This window comes from Triticum dicoccoides, chromosome 6A (assembly GCF_002162155.2).
Source record: "Triticum dicoccoides isolate Atlit2015 ecotype Zavitan chromosome 6A, WEW_v2.0, whole genome shotgun sequence".
Classification (NCBI taxonomy): Eukaryota; Viridiplantae; Streptophyta; class Magnoliopsida; order Poales; family Poaceae; genus Triticum; species Triticum dicoccoides.
The window spans coordinates 304,270,515-304,290,286 of record NC_041390.1 but is presented as its reverse complement, the minus strand read 5'-3'; the positions used below and the strand labels follow the sequence as shown (position 1 = coordinate 304,290,286).

The 19,772-nt window shown below is 43.3% G+C and overlaps 1 protein-coding gene across 1 annotated transcript in view; it reads right to left on the bottom strand.

Moving 5' to 3' along the window:
* Positions 1–19,772, bottom strand: part of LOC119316811 — a 94,400-nt gene that overhangs the window by 45,528 nt on the left and 29,100 nt on the right. The window contains exons 25-35 of the mRNA XM_037591201.1: positions 19,314–19,379; positions 17,181–17,657; positions 16,280–16,600; positions 15,920–16,051; positions 7,485–7,598; positions 7,223–7,407; positions 2,515–2,623; positions 2,291–2,434; positions 1,588–1,863; positions 779–1,396; positions 423–641 (exon numbers count right to left, since the gene is read on the bottom strand). Of these exons, the coding sequence (XP_037447098.1) occupies positions 423–641; positions 779–1,396; positions 1,588–1,863; positions 2,291–2,434; positions 2,515–2,623; positions 7,223–7,407; positions 7,485–7,598; positions 15,920–16,051; positions 16,280–16,600; positions 17,181–17,657; positions 19,314–19,379 (2,661 nt within the window). The remainder of the gene's footprint in view (positions 1–422; positions 642–778; positions 1,397–1,587; positions 1,864–2,290; positions 2,435–2,514; positions 2,624–7,222; positions 7,408–7,484; positions 7,599–15,919; positions 16,052–16,279; positions 16,601–17,180; positions 17,658–19,313; positions 19,380–19,772) is intronic.

The following is a 19,772-nucleotide window of genomic DNA, read 5'->3' as shown; positions in this document are numbered from 1 at the left end:
CATCTAACAAGATCCAGATGGAAGACGAGTTCCCTGGGAGCGAACATCCGGCAAACAAAACTAATGTACCTGTTGCTCCAGGACGAGAAGCACTGTTGCTCCAGGATCGGCCTCTAGCGTGGGCCATTACCAAACCTCTTAAACCATCTAACTGTAACCAGAACTTCTAGAAATGGGATTGCTTTTAGCATGCAGCTCTTCAGACTGCCACTGATACACGTACGTCTATCACTTTTGAGATACCAGCATATGGATTGCTAAAGAGTCTCAGTGGTATGCACAAAAACGGCTAACGGTTAATAGCAAATCCAAAAGTATAAGACTTAAAGTAGCATTTAACTAACAGACGGACCCAATTGAATGCACAATGGTGCATGTTTGCCAGGGAATTGATATAACTTCTAAAGTCAGTGTACTCATACCTGCGCTTCAAATGTAAAATTCAACATTTGGTTTGAAGGTGAACCAGCAGCAGGCTGAAGTGCATTGAATTGTCTATTGTATTCTTCACTTTGGAAACGATTGTCTTCATCGTTATTAAAAGAAGTTTCCAACACTGAAACCTCAACACCATCTTCAGCAGAGATTGAATAGCTGCTTCCAGTGTTCAAGTAAACACACTTCCTCAGTAATGCACCATTCTTGTATACATACAAAAAAGTATGAAGTTAGGGTACATAGCAATGGTATGAGTCAAAAATTAGGACATCATTCAAAACCATAAGAGTTATGTTAAAGGAAGAAAATTAAGCAAATCACAAGTTCACTGAGCATGCACCTCAATTTTGACATTTTTGAATCTTAGCTTTTTACCCCGCCCAACAATGATTATAGTCTCAGAGTGTAACTGCCCCTTCTTGTCAAGCTCTTCACATAATGATACGGTGCCTCCACAGCCATCATAAGTAAACTCATCAATATCGCAACCATCAACTATTAGTTGCCTCTCAGGAGAGAGTTGAATAACATTCTCTCTCTGTAAGAAAACAGGCCCACAAAGTACAATGTCATTTGAGGTCATAAGAGGGTCATTTTTTGGGTCCAGACTTTCCTCTCTGCCTGTTATTGTACCTATGGAAGGCACAAAATACTCAACTACTGGAAGCAGAAAATCCAGGACAACAAGTATGCGAGGCTGTTGGACTCTTATAACAAACGATTTGAAGGAAGAACGCCATCGATAATCTAGTATCAGCATGGTTAGGTTAGAAACCCCCCCATCTGATGAAGGGTCTGGTGTGTTCAGCTTAGAAGTCTCTGAATAAGATCCAAGCATCAAGCGCATCTCAGACTTTGTATCTGGGCGGATATCACGAATCGAAAGTTTAAGTATAGACAAATATAGATCCATCTCAAACAGTGAAGTTGTCCTGTAAGAAACCCATAAACCTTCTAGCTGCAGAAAAAGAAATGTATGACAGTAACCAACATGCTATCAGGGTTAAAAAATACATTGCATAAAAGCTTGAACAGGCATTAAAAATGTGCGGGACACATAATATGAAATATTTACAGGACCAGTGATAAACAATCTCATTGATTCTTTCCCCTACAAGACAAGTCGCGTAACTCTTAAAGGATACTCACAGCAAGTTCCGCGAGGGGTGACTCGGCATCTGGACCATTGCAAAGTTCTAGCAAAGCATAGTGGACATTCACAGTCATGATGACAACAGTACGTGAAAGCATCAAATGGTTATTAAGGTTAACTTTATCCGCAAGTAGGCGTATTGACTCTTTTGTCCGGTTTACGTTTTCACGGAAACTGGGGGGAAGATTGGGTGTCTCCGATAGATTTGTCGAAATACAACTTGTGATGACGTTGTATTCTTTATCCGACATAACAGCATGCAGTAATCCTATCTGCAGAAAAAAGAACATAGAATTACAAAAACATATTGGATTTCAGCTATAACCACATAGGGGTGGACAGTTCATAAAATATTCTCCATTGATGCATCTGCCAACATAAAGCTGAGCAAGTAACCATTGCTGCCGGTACCTTCTGGTACCTTCTTTATCATTGTCACTTTGGCATCCAACAGATAACAAAAGTATTCTGGAGATGGAAACTCAGCATCTGAACTATCTTTGAGCTTTAGTTTAACTTTTCAAGTATTGAGTGAAGAGCACAAATAAATAGAGCAAGAGCATGCATACAGTGTCAAATAGGATTGCACTATAAAAATCAGGCCAGAAAACAAGATGTCAGATCTAAAGTACAAAACTATGGCGATCAAATAAGCAAGAGATAACAAGCCAAACTTTATACGAAAAACAAATTAATCACCTGAACTTTCATGGAGAGCATTGGGACCTTTCGGAAAACATCCCTCAGACTACGCCGCACTCCTACATTGATGCCATGACCCTCTCGAATCATACACTTCCCGAGAGTGCCATTGACTCCAACCGCCATGTTGATTCCATTTATCTATTTGCATGTTATTGAAGCAGGAGAATAAATAACCTAGGTGAGGAAACTAAACAATTTAGTTTGAGTCCAATAAATACCTCAGCATGGAGAACATCAAGACGCACAGCAGATGGGTCACTCTCTTCACCTCCGTGCCAACTAAAATCATTTTTAACTTTCAGTTGCCCCAAATCCAGTTGTATATAGCTACAGAAAGATGTGAAGATAAATGTTATGCTTTCTTGTATCATAATGCCGTTATTGTTATTAAGGAGTACTTCAAGTCTCTTGTACTATATATTTGCCCCGTTGTGCTATTCAAAACAGTAAAATTGCTCCTTACAGTGGAGATAAATAGCATGCTTTCTTGCATCATAATGCCGTTAACGCTGTTAAGGAGTATCCGTAAGTATTCGTATTAGTCTAGATTTCCTTACTTGTACTCCAAGTCTCTTGTCCTATATATTTGCCCCTTGGGCTGTGCAATACAGTGAAGTTGCTCTAGTATGGTATCATGAGCCAAGGTTTCGGAGGATCTGGATCCTTGCGATTTTTTCCTACAGTGCCTGTTTGATTCACAGGATTGGAACCCTTAGGAGTTTTTCCATAGGATTCACTTGTACTACATTTTGGAGGAAAATTTCCATCCACTCAAACCTCATGGTAGAATTCCTTTGTTTTTCCTGTGCTATCAAACACTCTTCCAGCCAAATTCCTGTAGTTTTGTAATCCTGTAGGATCTGGATCCTTACGATTTTTTCCTACAGTACCTGTTTGATTCACAGGATTGGAACCCTTAGGAATTTTTCCATACGATTCATTTGTACAAAATTTTGGAGGAAATTTTCCATCCACTCAAACCTCATGGTAGAATTCCTTTGTTTTTCCTGTGCTATCAAACACTCTTCCAGCCAAATTCCTGTAGTTTTGTAATCCTGTAGGATACAAGAGGAATATGACACTCTATTCCTGCATTTTGAGAATCCTGTGAATCAAAGAGGCCCTTAGGGGATTTTTCCCATGGCGGAAATTTTCCAGTCTCACCTCTCTCGATCGACCTCGGTTTCGTTTTGTCTATTTTGCCCGATTTTCTGCTTTCCCAACCCCTGATTGCAACCTCCTCGCTTGGACTGAGCCGATCTCCACATCCGCCCACAGCGCGACCTCATCAAACTCGAAGCCCGTGTCCAGATTGAAGTTCCCGTCACAATCCCATCTGGGCACCGTGCTCCTAGTCCAAGCCTCTTAGATCGAAGCCACCTGTCCTCCTCGAAGCTCCACCATCTCAGGCCGCCGTTGCCGCCTCCTAGGGTGTGTCGCCGCCGCCGCCGGCATATCGATGCCTAGGCTACCTCCAGGTCACACCACCGCTGCTCCGCCTGCCTCCAGGTATGTTGGAGGTGCCCTCAGTGATCATTGCCCGTTCACCTGCTACACCGTTGTCGCACCGGATGGTTCCCGCTTTAGTGCTCCGTCTCTTCTACTGGCTTCCACAAGGTGCAAGCTGCCCTCGTCCTCATTGCACCTAATGCGGCAAGGACAGTCACATTGAGCCGACCTCTTCAGCTGCAGGACTTCAGCATCTGCTTGCGGCTACTAGATCTTCCATGAGGTTCTGCAGGTCGTGTTACTGACTCTTCTGGAACAGATTGGTGCAGGGCTCCTCATATTTTCGGGACCCCTTGTGCTGCCCACTGCTTGGATCTCATGCTGGTGGATGTTAGGAAGATACCGGAGTTTCAGTGAAGAATTCTTGATTTGATGAGTAAGAAGACCAATGGTGGTGATCTTATGAGGCTTGCAGTTGCTCGTTTTGCAACATCGTTGCTTACTTTGAAGCTGTCTTTGTTAACAGATTCAAGCCAACTCCATCGGGGAAGAGTGAAAAAACTGTGCTTTCCCTGCCCTTTTAGACTTTAGTGGAGAATTGCATGAGAGCTTCACAACCACTATTTATTGCTCTAAGGATTGCTGATGGTAAAGAAGCTTTGCAAGGGAAACCTGCTTTACAAAAAGAGGTGCTAAATACTGTTGAAAAGAGATGGGACCAACAGATGGAGCAGATGTTGTATGGGGCATCATCGATCTTGAATCCAAGCAAAAGAAAAAATCACATCAAAGAGACAAACAGAAAAGCTTGCTGCAACACTTGCGGTCAATCTTCAATGATGTGGTACAGAAGATGGTAGGAATGAACACCAGAGCAAGATAAGCATTGCGACAATGAGAGAGTTGAAGGCTGCTTCTCAAAGAAAATGGCAATCAAAGACCGAGATAAAAGGAACAATAGAAGCCCAAAGAGGTGCATATGGTACCCAAATAAGAATAGGATAGATATGTCAAAAGCAGGTCTGATTACACCTATTCCTAATCCTAAATAGAATGTAAGGACGTAGGGATTTCTATGTAAACAGAGTATCCTATTTCCATAGGCTCGAATGACCCCTTCTCATAATAAGAATGTGCTCCCCTTCCAAGCAAACTAAACTAACCTTGCTAAGTGCTAGCCAGGTGAAAGTGCTTTTCGCTAGTAGTTTTGGTGTTCTCCCGATTTCTCGAAGGGTAAGAAGAAAATAAGAAGTCTCTTCAGCAGTGAGGAGCACAACGATTTATATAAGCATAATTAATTTATTTTTTATCAGTTTGAGCAATGTCTAAACTTTGATTTCATATGCATGATATTTTTGTAATTTCTTGGTGGGATGCATATGGTGGACTTGCTTTCGAGCTCCAATCGTTGGCAAAGAGAATCATAACTCTTTGTTGTTCGTCATCGGGTGGCTGCGAGCGCAATTGGAGTACATTTCATATGTTAATTGCAGCTGCCATTTCATTGCTTAATGAAACTTGTGCTTGCAGATCCATACCACAAATCATTTGGAGCACAAGAAACTGAATAAGCATGTATATTCCATACAAAGAGAGAATGAAAACAAGATTTCAGGAGCTACTAATCCTTGAGGAATTTCAGTGGGAAAATGAATGGGTTTGCTCATGCCGAACCTGTTCACCTAGACGATGATGGTGATGAATTAACTTGGGGTGATGTTTATTCAGAAATGGGTGCTACGGAAACACTAAGGCTTTGTTTGGTTGCAAGGGGAGGACTACCCAGGGTAACAAATCCCTGTGGGGGATTTTCACGGACACAGGGGTCCCCTTCTCCCATGGGGATGATCTCCTTTCCATTTGGTTCTTTGGCAACACCCAGGGGAGGGGAGGCCGCTGCTCGTGATTGGAAGGAGACGAAGCGGGTGTTGTTGTTGAGGAGACTGCCAACAGGAAGGCCAAGGCAGAGGAGGTCGGGCCATAGCCTACGGATTTCGTAAGTGGGAGGCGAAGAGAACGCAAACGGCGGCTGGGGACAATTCTCCTGATGTGGGGAGACGTGGGAGGGAAACCCGGAGATATTGGATCGATCGGGGCATGAACTAATGCTATGGCAGGAAAATCGAGACTAACTTTCCATGTGGGGTTCTTAACCAGGGAAATAGCGGGCAGGATCCCGTGAAACCAAATGACGCCTAAGAGGGCGGAACTTCCCAAGGACTGCTCGTGGTGATACTAGTAGACCCATAGGCCCTCATATCACTTGTTTTAGGAAGAGGATGGAGACAGTTGTTGAAGAAGAGGTTGAGTAGTAGCAAAATCTTCTAATTCACTATGTTTGGATCCCTCCCATTCAATTGAGGTGTTCAATTTTGGATTTAGTTCACCATTAATTAAGGTGTTCAATTTTGGATTTGATTAACGATTTTGACCAGGTAAACGATTTGTTGAAGTAATCGGCAGAGGCAGCCTATAAAAAACATATCAATCCTGTGCACCCTCGCACTACCACGAGAAAAGGCGCCAACATGTGACAATGCAGCACCAATATGATACATGCGGCCACCAGCGTAAAGAAACTTCACCGCACAAGTATGGGTTGGTTAGCAGATAACACATAATCACACTGCCAAGAAAGCCCACCAAGACACCGCATTATAAAAAAAAACACCATCATCTTCCCAACGCGCCAAACCAAATAACAAACAAAAACTATGAAATCACAACAACACCAACAGTGCAGCGAAGCGCGCCTAACCCTTCTAGTAAGATATCATGGGTGAGGGCAAAGATGAGATGGACAACTGGGACATTGATAGCGACGACGACAAAGGAGGAGAAACACAAAATGATGCTGGACAAAGCCATGAAGCCGGTGAATTTTGATTGGATGAGCAACCAGATGTTTGACTCGAGGCCGAAGGATGTGATGCGAAATAATGGGGACTGGAGAAAACTTCTGGATTGTGCAGCCTTTTGTTGCTTTTGATAATGTCCTTAGGAACTTTTCTTAGGGAATAATGCCGTCAGGTACTTATTTGTTATGCACTTAGGCTGATGCCACTTAACTATTTGTTGTAACATTGTGTGACACATGATGTGTTGACTTGTTCAGTATTCATTCATGGCTAATGGGCATGGCTGATGGTTCATATGTTTAAACTCCTTTGTTTTATTTGTCAACATTGCCTTACTCATGGTACATGCGTCCCCTTGACGCATTTTGTGTGTGCTATATTCGTATCTAGGATAATATTTGTAACGCATGGTACATGATGGTAGTCAACGATTAACCACGACTAATCCTAGCTAGTCTAGACTAATTCACAGGTCGCTATCTCGACGACTCATCATTTCTGTTTGCCAAAATTTTGTCCCACAAGTGTGGTATGCCATAGTTATTTTAGACTATTAGATTAATTAATGGAAACAGTCCTAATGAATTATTAAACTGAAGAACGTAAAGCATGGACATACTCTTCACTCTGGGAATTCTTCGGGACAATGATAATGGGTGTATCAAGTGAAAGATCCAGCTTTATGGCAGAAGAACCATCCATTTCATATTTCTGAATCAACCACTCAAAACCTCCAACTTTATCCATAAACTTAATTGCTTCTTCAGTGTGAGGGGTAGCAAGCTCCATGAAGTAAGAAGTAAACTGCAAAACAAAAAAGCACTTCAAAAAATACATATCATGGAAGATCAGATAATCCAACTTGGCTTAGTGATGTATACCTCCTGGACAAACCGATAAAGAAAGACAATACGGACGGCAGAAAGCTGCCCAGTCAGACTGTAATTATGACCTTCATAGTCATCATCGTCGGCACTATAAGACTGGAAGGCAAACTGCAAAAGAATGGAAAGAAAAATTACTCTACTGCTTCAGCTGCCAGAAACAAATGTATTATCGAACTTCAAGTATATGTGGCAATCATAACCATTTCAAAGTTGCACATTTGATTAAAAGGTAATTCGAGCCACATAACAGAGAACTATTTACCATACTGTTAATAACAGATGTCACAACACCACCACCACCAACAACAACCACAACAATGAAGCCTTTTGTCCCAAGCAAGTTGGGTTAGGCTAGGTGTTAGGATCGTGGGTTGGAGCGCATAGCCATGGTCTGAAGGTGCCTGAGGACCGATGAAAATCCACCGGGCAGGTGTCTTGCCGGTGTTGAGGGGGTAACAGAGGAGGAAAAGAATAGCTTGGGGAAAAAGACTTGACTTTATTGATTGCTTGGGTTTCCTCGTACAGGCCTCCTCTCAGAGTCCAACTTCTATTTCTCTTCCTAAAGACCTTCCTACTACAAATTGATACCTCCCATCAGGGAATCAATCCTGCAAGGAAGTAACCCGTACTGCTGCTCCTACTTGGCCGTAGCCTATCCTGCTACAGGTTGGGGCTTACGCCTGCTATAGTGGATACCCCACGTAACCCTAGAGATGAAACCCAACAGAAAACTGTGAGAACCCAAAAAGAAGAGAGTACAGGTAAACTGATGAGGAACAATAGATGAGGAACATAAAAATATAATCATATGTCAAATATGTTTGGCTACTTCTAGATACTTCTGTTGTGGTCTAGTATTTCTTTTCTTTTCTTTATCCTACCTACTGTTTTCTAGAGTCTTCTAGTTGTGAGTAGCTATGAGTAGAATGGTGAACCTTAAATAATGTTTCTACAGTATTCCAGCTATAAGTAAAAGTATGTGAAGGCTTCCCAAAGCCCTATAAATAGAGGTCCTCACCTCTACTTTGTACCCAGACTATGTACCCCTACCTATAATAGAACTTGTTGTTCTTATCTAAGATCTTGGAGTAGATCTTGTGCCCTAGGAGTTCTGGATTGAACTCTCGCTGCCCTATCAGCCTACATTCGCCTCTAGAGCGATATCTAGCGCAGCACGTTGAAGTTGTTCCTTCAACACTTGTGTTGTACACATTGTAGCAGCAAGGTGGAGTTGCTCCTCCACAACCTTTATGCTGCTTCAGGTGGTATCAGAGCCTCGTTGACCCATAATCGTTCTTGCTGTCCTCTTCGAGAGCAAGTTGCAGCAAGCAATGGAGCAATTGGAGAAGAGGATGGATGCTGCTGAACAACAAATCAAAGAGCTGCGTGAAGATCTTAGTAGGAGATTTGACCAGCTGGTTGAGATGATAAGAAAGGGTGTCCCCCCTGCTACCAATGAAGGAGATTCATCTAAAGAAGAGGAAGATGTTCATCAAGGAAGAAGGAGAGGTAATCTTGGAGCAAGACCGCCACAACAACATGTTGTTCAACGTGCTTCAAGAAGGCCAATTTATGTTGAAGCTGTTCCTTCAACACTTGTGCTGTACACATTGTAGCAGCAAGGTGGAGTTGCTCCTCCACAACCTTTGTGCTGCTTGAGAGGTTTGTGAGGATGAGAAAGACAACTAAGAGCATCTCCAGCCGCGCCCCCAACAGCCCCCCCAGGCCACTTTTTCGGCGCTGGCGCCAAAAAAACGCCCCAGTCGCGCCCCCAGGACGCCGAAAAACGCCGGTTCGGCCTTTTTTTCCACCCGGCGGTCACAGGCCGAACCCGGCGCACTGGGGGGCAGTTGGGGGCTCCGGCGCAAGGGAAAAGCGCGGCTGGCCAACGCCGTCAGGGGAAAAGTCAAGGTTTTCTTCCCCGACTCGCCTCCCACCCCCCGCCCTCGGCCGCCAGTAGCTCGGCGTCGCCCGCCGCCTTTCACCACTAGATAGCCATTCCATGCCGGAAAAATAGCAAAGCTTCGCCGCGGCAGCCCCTCCAACAGCAGTTGGGCGTTTCCGGCCGCCGTTTCCGACCGCGGAGGGGCAGTTTAGCGGCGGGTACACGCCCACCGAGCGCAAGGTGTTCGGCGATTTGCCTGCCTCGGCGATGGACTCCGATGACGAGGAAGCGCTCGCCGCGCTGCTGGAGGAGGAAGCCGAGGCCGACGTCCAGGAGGAAGAGCATCTCATGGTGCTCGCCGCCCTCGCCCAGCTGCTGGCGAGCAATGAAAAGCCGCGGCGAGGTGGCTCGGCGCCGGGGCGGGTGAAAGCAAAGAACCGGCATCGTCTCGAAGGCTACTGCATGCTCTACTCCGACTACTTCGCCGATGCTCCACTTCACGGCGAGAAAACATTTCGGCGCCGTTATCGGATGAGCCGAAAGCTCTTCCTCAGGATTGTGAATTCCATCCGGGAGTTCGACAACTACTTAAAGTGCAAGATGGATTGCACCGGCGCCCTTGGATTCACCTCCATCCAGAAGTGCACGACAGCGATGAGGATGCTTGCATACGGAGCTCCCGGTGATTCACTCGACGACTATGGGCGCATGGTCGAGTCCACCAGCATAGAGTGTTTCTACAAGTTCTGTCGGGCAGTGGTGGCAGTGTTTGGACCGCAATACTTGAGAACACCCAATGCGGAAGACACTGCTCGGATCCTAGCACAGAATGCAGCAAGAGGATTTCCTAGGATGCTTGGAAGCATCGACTACATGCATTGGAAATGGAAGAATTGCCCATTTGCTTGGCAGGGGATGTACAAAGGCGCCAAAGGCGGTTGCAGTGTGGTACTTGAGGCAGTGGCACACAGGACCTCTGGATTTGGCACTCCTTTGGTATGCCAGGAACTCACAATGACATCAACGTGCTGCCGTGCTCTCCTGTCTTTGCCAAGCTTGTTGAAGGTCATTCTCCTCCGGTGAACTTCGAGATCAATGGGCGGCACTACAACAAGGGGTACTATCTAGCTGATGGCATCTATCCGAGATGGTCGACATTTGTGAAGACGATCTCAAACCCTGTGCCAGGAGGCAAGAACGCCTGGTTTGCGAAGGTTCAGGAGGCTTGCAGGAAGGATGTCGAGTGGGCATTTGGTGTGCTCCAATCTCGATTTGCTGTTGTCCGGTACCCCGCTCAGACCTGGTCGAAAGATCAAATGTGGGAGATTATGACTTGTTGTGTCATCTTACACAACATGATCATCGAGAGCGAGCAAGAAGACCCAGTGTTTGACACTGAACCATACTACAGGCAGGGTCCTCTAGCCGAAGTTGATCACCAGCTACCGGCAACCTGGACTGCCTATCTCAGTATGCATCAGGAGATCCGAGACCCACAGGTGCATCATCAACTGCAGCAAGATCTGATAGAGCATCTATGGAGGCTCAAGGGCGACGCCGGGCGCGACGTGTGATGAAATATGAGTTTTTATTTGTTGAACTATATAATTTGTATTGAACTATTTGTTGTTGTACTACTTTGTTAAAGTATTTGATATTTCTGTGATGAAATATGTGATAAAAAAATTGATGTGCATAATTGAACGCCGAACAACGGCAAACCACGCCAAATATGGGCCTATTGTCGCCCATATGGGCCCTTTATTCGCCGAAATGGGGCTGAAAAGTGGGCCAATATCGGCGAGCTGGGGGCGACGACTGGGCGCGAAACCGCCCCCAGCGCCGATTGTATCGCCGGCTCGCCCCCAGGGGCAATTTTTATGCGTCCTGGGGGGGCGAACGGCTGGAGATGCTCTAAGGCTCCATATCCTCATACCGAAGGCTCATCTAGGAACCAACCTAATAGAGTGGAAGAAAAGGCCACTCCACCAAAGACAAAACAGCCCATCCTGAAACAAACTAGAGGCAAGGGTAAGGCAAATGAAGGCCCAAAGTGCTATAAATGTGGTAAAGAGGGACACATATCCAGCGGTTGCCCACTAAGGAAATTTGTTAACACGACTATCCATGATGGTGAAAGGGATGAGGAAGAATACGAATGTGAAGATGTAGACGGACAAGAGGTTTTTCAAGAAGAAGGTGAAGAAGTGGTATGTGTGATCCAGCGTCTCCTATGTTCCACACCACAACTCGATGACACAGAATGGAAGAAAATATTTGAGAGCAAATGCATGGTGAATGGCAAGGTATGAAAACTAGTGATTGATAGTTGCAGCTGCGAGAATCTTATCTCCCAGAAGTTGGTGGACCATTTAGAGCTTGAAACCCATGATCATCCAAATCCCTACACTATTGGATGGATCAAGAAAGGAGTTAATATGAGGATCACCAAACAATGCAACCTGCCACTTTCTTTGGGTAAGCATTATCGCTCAAATGTGTTGTGTGATGTGGTTGACATGGATGTCAGCCATGTTCTTCTTGGGAGGCCTTGGCAAAGAAAAATTCTTACTCTTTCATTCGGAACAAGAGAAAGATCATTATCTTACCAAACAAAACCGAAGGTAATACCTCTAAGGAGGAGGGGAAAACTATGTTAACTATCTCCCATACCTCTCATGAGTTTATGGGAAGACTTGAAGGAGGCAGATTTGTGTGCTGCACTTGTTGTAAAGGAGAAGAGCACCTGACTGTTGAAATTCCAGTAAAGGTACGTGGTTTATTGGCAGAACTTCAGAACATACTTGGGGAGCCACATGGCTTGCCACCGATGAGAGGAATTCAACATAGAATTGACTTAATTCCGGGAGCAAGTCTTCCTAATCTTCCACACTATGGAATGAGCCCAAAGGAGCATGATATATTGAAGGAGAAAGTGGAGGAATTGCTGCAAAAGGGGCACATTCGAGAAAGTATTAGCCCATGTGCTGTACCAGCCCAGCTCGCGCCTAAGAAAGATGGATCTTGGCGCATGTGTACGGACAGTAGAGCCGTTAACAAGATCACCGTAAGGTATAGATTCCCTATTCCCCGTCTGGATGATATGTTGGATCAGCTTAGTGGAGCAAGAGTGTTCACAAAGCTAGATTTAAGAAGTGGATATCATCAAATCCGTATAAGACCAGGGGATGAATGGAAGACCGCCTTCAAGACAAAGGAAGAGTTGTTTGAATGGCTAGTCATGCCATTTGGACTCTCAAATGCACCAAGTACCTTTATGCACTTAATGAATCAAGTCCTTAGACCCTTCTTATCCCACTTTGTTGTGGTCTATTTCGATGACATCTTGATCTATAGCAAGGATGAGGATGAACACTTTGATCACATTCGGAAGGTGCTAGAAGTACTAAGGGAAAATGACCTCTACGTCAACTTGAAGAAATGTGTTTTCCTACAAACACAACTTCTTTTCCTAGGATTCATCATAACATGTGACAGCATTCATGTTGATGATTCTAAGGTTGAAGCAATCAGAGAATGGCCAACTCCTAAGACCATTTCTGAGGTAAGAAGCTTTCATGGCCTTGCAACTTTCTATAGGCAAATTGTGAAGAATTTCAGCACTATCATGGCACCAATTACCGAGTGTTTGAAGAAAGGAAAGTTCCAATGGATAGAAGCAGCTGAAGCTAGTTTCAATGAGATTAAACAAAAGCTATCACAAGCTCCTGTCTTGGTACTACCTGATTTCAACAAGACTTTTGAGTTGGAGTGTGATGCAAGTGGAGTAGGCATTGGAGCTTCCTATCTCAAGAAAGGAAGCCCATTGCTTTCTTTAGTGAGAAGTTAAGTGAAGCTAGACAGAAATGGAGTACCTATCAGCAAGAATTATACGCCGTTTTTAGAGCGTTGAAAACTTGGGAAGTCTATTTGCTGCCTAAAGATTTCATTGTTTATAGCGACCATCAATCCTTGAAGCATTTTAGAAATCAAAAGCATGTTGACCACATGCTAGCGAGATGGGCAGCATATCTGGAGAGATTTAACTATCTCATCGTGCATAAATCTGGAATAACTAACAGAGTGGCCGATGCTTTGAGTCGTCGTGCATGCCTCTTGACTTCTTTTGAAGCTGAACTTCCGGGCATGGATCAAATAAAGGAGTTGTATGAGGGTGACGAAGACTTTCGCCATGTTTGGGTAAAGCACGCAAGGGGCCAACCATTAGGTGATGACTATTTGATGCAAGATGGATATCTCTTCAAAAATGATCATTTGTGCATTCCAAGTTCTCTACGTGACAAGCTGGTTAGAGAGCTCCATTGAAGTGATCTTAGTGGTCATGTTGGACGGGACAAGACTATCGCTAACCTGGAAGCTCCCTACTTTTGGCCACAACTAAAGAGAGATGCTGGAAAGTTCATTCAACGGTGCCCCGTATGTCAGACCTGCAAAGGCCAAGTCCAGAACACAGGGTTATACATGCCTTTGCCTGTTCCTGTTGCTCCATGGGAGGACATTTCTATGGACTTCGTCTTGGGCTTGCCAAGAACAAGACGAGGAAGTGATGTTGTATTTGTGGTCGTGGATAGATTCTCTAAGATGGCTCATTTCATCCCATGCCGCAAGACAACGGATGCTCATCATGTGGCAAACCTATTCTGTCGAGAAGTGATCAGACTTCATGGAGTTCCAAGGTCCATTGTCTCAGACCGTGATAGCAAGTTTCTTGCTGCATTTTGGCTCACTTTGTGGAAGCAATTCAACACTGAATTGAAATTTGCTAGCACTGCTCATCCACAAACAGATGGACAAACGGAAGTGGTGAACAAGTTTTTGGGTAATTTGATCCGTTGCATTTGTGGAGAAAGAAAGGGACAATGGGATTTGGCTTTATCTCTTGCAGAATTCTCCTACAATAACTCCAAGCATAGATCCACAGGAAGGAGCCCTTTTTCCATTGTCTACACTAAAGTTCCATCACATGTGGTGGACCTGGTGAAGCTACCATCAAGGGGAAACTCAAAATCAGCATTGTCCTTTGCTGATAATTACACCGAGTTATTTGAAGAGATTCGCGGTTCTTTGGAAGCACAAAATCAGAAATATAACCAGCTTGCTGATTGCAAAAGGAGGCCAAAATCATTCCAAGCCGGTGATAAGGTGATGGTCTACCTCCGAAAAGAGAGGCTGCCTTTAGGTGTTAAAGGGAAACTTAGGCAGCGAAGGTGTGGACCCTTCTCTATCGTGAGGAAAATAAATGATAATGCTTATGTGATAGATCTTCCAAGCGATATGGGTATCTCCAACACTTTCAATGTTGCATACTTGACTCTCTACCATCCAGAAGAAGCGCTCAATGAAGATAACTCGAGGGCGAGTTCCAAACAACCAGGGGAGAATGATGAGGAACATGAAAATATAATCATATGTCAAATTTGTTTGGCTACTTTTAGATACTTCTGTTGTGGTCTAGTATTTCTTTTCTTTTCTTTATCCTACCTACTGTTTTCTAGAGTCTTCTAGTTGTGAGTAGCTATGAGTAGAATGGTGAACCTTAAATAATGTTTCTAGAGTATTCCAGCTATAAGTAGAAGTATGTGAAGGATTCCCAAAGCCCTATAAATAGAGGTCCTCACCTCTACTTTGTACCCAGACTATGTACCCCTACCTATAATGGAACTTGTTGTTCTTATCTAAGATCTTGGAGTAGATCTTGTGCCCTAGGAGTTCTGGATTGAACTCTTGCTGCCCTATCAGCCTACATTCGCCTCTAGAGCGATATCTAGCGCAGCACATTGAAGTTGTTCCTTCAACACTTGTGCTGCACACATTGTAGCAGCAAGGTGGAGTTGCTCCTCCACAACCTTTGTGCTGCTTCATAAACAAAGTGAAGGAAAGTAAATTAAGGTTCTGATACATGGATTGCTGATTTCCATAGTCCTATCAAGAGCCAAATCCTTAGGTACATTCCAATCCCTCAAGTCTCTTTCTTTTTTTGCTTTCTTTGCTCATGCATGGACTTCTCCAGCTTCTGCTTAATGCATGTAATAAATAAGTAAATGTGCTTTGGCCTAGCAGGTGAATTACTGGCCAAGTGCGGTTAAGTATGTAATTCCATCTTTTATAAGCTTGCAGATGAAAATGACAAATGATCTTAGCATTTGGGTTGCATCTCAGTGAAAATGCAGGAAATAGAGTGCTAACCTAACTATGCTCAACATAAACCTAGGCGCTTCCATAATCTAATAGAAACTATGACTCGAGTTTTTCAGGCGGCGAACACAACATATTGAGCTTTGATACTGGCAACCATGCTAGAATCTTGTTTGTAAGTAAAATATGTAACACATGGCCACACTGTACTTCAGGATTGAAGAGAAGACTGTTACTCTGCTAATCTGGTACTCCCACTGTTCCATATTAACTGTCGCCGATTTAGTACAAAGTCAGAAAATTAATATGGAAGGAGTACCCCATTCAGGGATGAACATTTATCGCCAAGCCATGAAAATGACTGGACATGTACATCAATATATATTACCTTTATAAGCGACTCAACACCTGGTTTCCGTATATCACAAAGCCAACCCCACCGATGATCTGGCCCGAGGGACATGTCACAAAATCTCATATTACCAAGCATACCATCAATAGAAAATGAGCCCGGGTGAACCTGACAATTAAAGAAATGTGTAAATGAAATAACAGTCAAGTATGAAATCTAAGAATGTCCCCTGTTCCTGTTCTCGTGGATGGTCATCTCAAGGAATATTTTTGGTTTTTGTATTAATCTAGCATCCTATAAACAGCACCAGCCATCGAAAACATTCTAAATAGCATGCCGAGATATATAGAAGATAAATAAATAATATCCTTCGGCCCTATACTACCTTCAACTCACCTTCAGGTCAAACAGAAATTTCTCCTGCACAAACATCGCAAGCTGAGAACCATCTTCCTTGTTAAGAAACATAGATACCCGATCCACATCCATTTTGATGTTGAAAATAGTTCGACGTTTTCCATAACCTAACAGTCCTTTAACAACAGTACGGCCAGTGTGTTCCTTCCCAGTGGGTATTGCACTGTGTGTTGCACCTGCCATGTCAGGGTCACTCTTTGGCACAGAATTAACCATGCTGACATCAACTCCAAACTCGATAAGAGCAACAAGTGTGGGTCTGTTACAGTAGAACTCCAGTGCAGACATACGGATACTCATCTGTAATGAGCAAAACATGTAAACAACAAGCTTTAGTGGAAGGGAAGGTACTGACAGCCAAGGATTAAACAGAAAGAGGATACCCAAGCATACGTCCCAGACCCTGCCTGTTACTAGTTACCAACTGGCAACCTGTTTAAAGTCTCCCAAATATAGCTAGCATATATATTTTCTGTGCTCTACAATCTATTTACCATGGTGAAAAGGTAATCTATTACCATAGTGAAAAGGTAATTCACTTTACACAATACAACCTGCCCTTATTAGCTTCGCAATCATTGTCTAAAAATAAATTAGCTTGGCAATATTCCTGCCATTAGCTTGAACATATATTGAACAGTAACTATATTCTCAGAATTACAACTTGAAAATTCAAAATTGAATTAAGAATTGTTTAGACCGATAATCTTTTCTGGGGCAAGACGATTAATCTGACTGAAAAGTCAAATTAAAATTGGAACTTTATGGACCAATATTCTTTTACCAGGCAAAACTGGTACCCTGCTTACAGCACCATTGGAATAATAAGAAGACAAATACACGAAGATGTCTTTTGTAAAGCACAGAAATAACCAATTACCTGTGAATCTATACCATCATAAAGGCAAGAGTCTGGAGTCCTACTCAAAAATGTAAGAACAACAAAATCAGTGACATTGTTGTCTTGTGCCTCATAGAAAATTTCAGTAGGTTTCAAATTTTGCTGATCGCCATCAAAGCATAAAGTGTACTCATTCAGATCAGACATTGAGTTTGATGGAATGTCATGATCAGGGAGATTGAAACTTTGGTCAGAAGTAAAATCTGTCAATGCATCCATAAATGAATCTTCCTCCACAGAGAAGGATTTGGGGTGATCCTCCATGTCAGGTGTAAAAGAACCTTCAGGCGGCAAATCTTCATTTTTCTTAGGAAAGGACTCCAAATCTTCATTGATAACAGAACATACTAAATACTTTGTAGACATTGAAAAACGACCATGTAGCTCATCTTTTATCTTCAATGAATGCAGCTTTGTTTTCACACTTAGACCACGAGAAGATTGAACAACATTAACCTACAAAAGTAACTAAACAATAAGTATTGGAGCTGGGGACAAAATGAAGATGGAAACTTGTAAATCATAATGTGCAACAATTGCTGAACCATAAAAATATGAAGCACAAACAGATCAGCAATGCCAAGATGAGTGGACAGAAAACAGGTGTACACTTTCGGGTACTGTGTTTTGCAGTGGTATATTTTAGATGTCTCCCGTCTCAAAAAGTTCACCTGGAACAGGTTTATAACTTCAATATCACTTCCTCTCTGAACTGAAAGGGGAGTACTGCAATGTTTCAAAACAATGGATACAGCGACAGTACTCCAGTTTTTCTACCAGACACTATTAAGTGCTATTGTGTTCTCTAACCTTTGACAATAGGAAATATATTTTTGCCAACACAAACAACGTATAGTTTTTCTAGTAATGGTTCCATTTTACTCCCTTGAACATTCATCAAAGTGCAATTAACCGATTTCTTGTAAGCAGCGGTCCCAGCCGGCATAATAAGAAGAGGCTGGTAAAGTATGAGAGATTAACTCATAGTTACCGGACTCGCCGGGAGAGGCCTCGAACTCCGATCTAGATCGAACAAATCAGATCGGAGTTCGAATTCGCTCTGTTTGATCTGGATTCGCTGCCCGATTCGTCGAACTCTAATCGAACCAGAAAATGGATTTGGTGGCTAGAGGTGGTGGCTGGCGAGCGGCGACTGGATGGCAGAATAAACGCGGTGGGTGGCGCGACAGATGGTCGCAAAAACCAGGCAGCAGGCTGGTTGTTGTCGCGCAACAGCAGCCCCTCCTTGCTGCAGATGCACGTATGGAGGATGAGCAGGAGAAAGAACGACCGAGGATATGCTAAAGCCCATGAGGCTGCAGCTCTGGATTATTAGGTTAGAAGGAGGTCATCGGAGGCAGCTGAAGCAGCAGGTCATGGCCTCGTACGCCTGTTTGGGCTGGACCAACCAACATTTTTATCTACTTTCCATTTATTATCGATCTAGGATCTTCGATGGCTATTTGCATGCAAACCTTACAGTAAGCTATGCAAAACCGGAGAGAGCAAGTTCATGAACCAGATCTCCAATTCGTGAATCAGAGATGTATATACCCCATATCGAACCCGATTCGTATGACGTAGAGAATTCAAACCGCAAACTCGAATTGTGAACCGAACGAATCGCAGATCAGGTAACTATGGATTAACTTCGACAGAAATGGCTGTTTCTCAGCGATAGATACATCGACTCTGATATCCAAGAATATATAAAAAGAATGCACAATCTACACCTTGCTGGCCAATAGCAATAACAAAATATGTTTTATGCACGTGATTGACATAAAATTTACACATCAAAGTAAGAATGCTGCATACTACTCCCTCTGTCCCAAAATATAAGAACGTTTTTAACACTACACTAGTGTCAAAAACATTCTTATATTATGGGACGGAGGAAGTAACTCTTTGTTTCGCAATATAGGTTGATTTTAAAAGGAACTGTTGCTTTACAATGTGTGTCTGAAAATCAACAATATTGTTACAACATTTCCCTAGTTATCGTTTGTCAGTGTTGTTAAGCTTGGACAGAACAGACGGAGTAGATTAAAGATGCACAGTTCTAGTTTTGCCTTTGTTTCTTAATGCAAGATTAAGACTGAAGCAAAATACCTTTCCCCCATTCCCAAGGAGCTCTAACATTAGAAGCTCTTCTGGATCTCTGTTCTTTCTGTTCAACTGCAAGAATGGCATTTATCAAATTAACCCTAAATAGTAACTACATCAGTGCACCAGAACAAACACAGCTGAATTAACACGATGTGAATCTGCAGTCGTGGCCATTAGTGGCGCACATATAAAGTCAAAAATAGCAGCTACACATAGACGTGAATAGTCAGCATTTTTTACTCCCTCCCTATCTTCTTGGTCTTCTCATCTACGAACTGGTGTCTATATAGAGACCCAACTATCCTTCTCCCATCCACATAATGATCTGAGCACTAACCACACCCATAACACAAAAATCTTCAACATGCCTAATCTAGACTCTTGGCTTTTCCTTTTTAATATATACCTCTTTCTGAGAATGGACACTTGCGGGCTTGTGGCACCACTCTGGTTCTGGCTTCA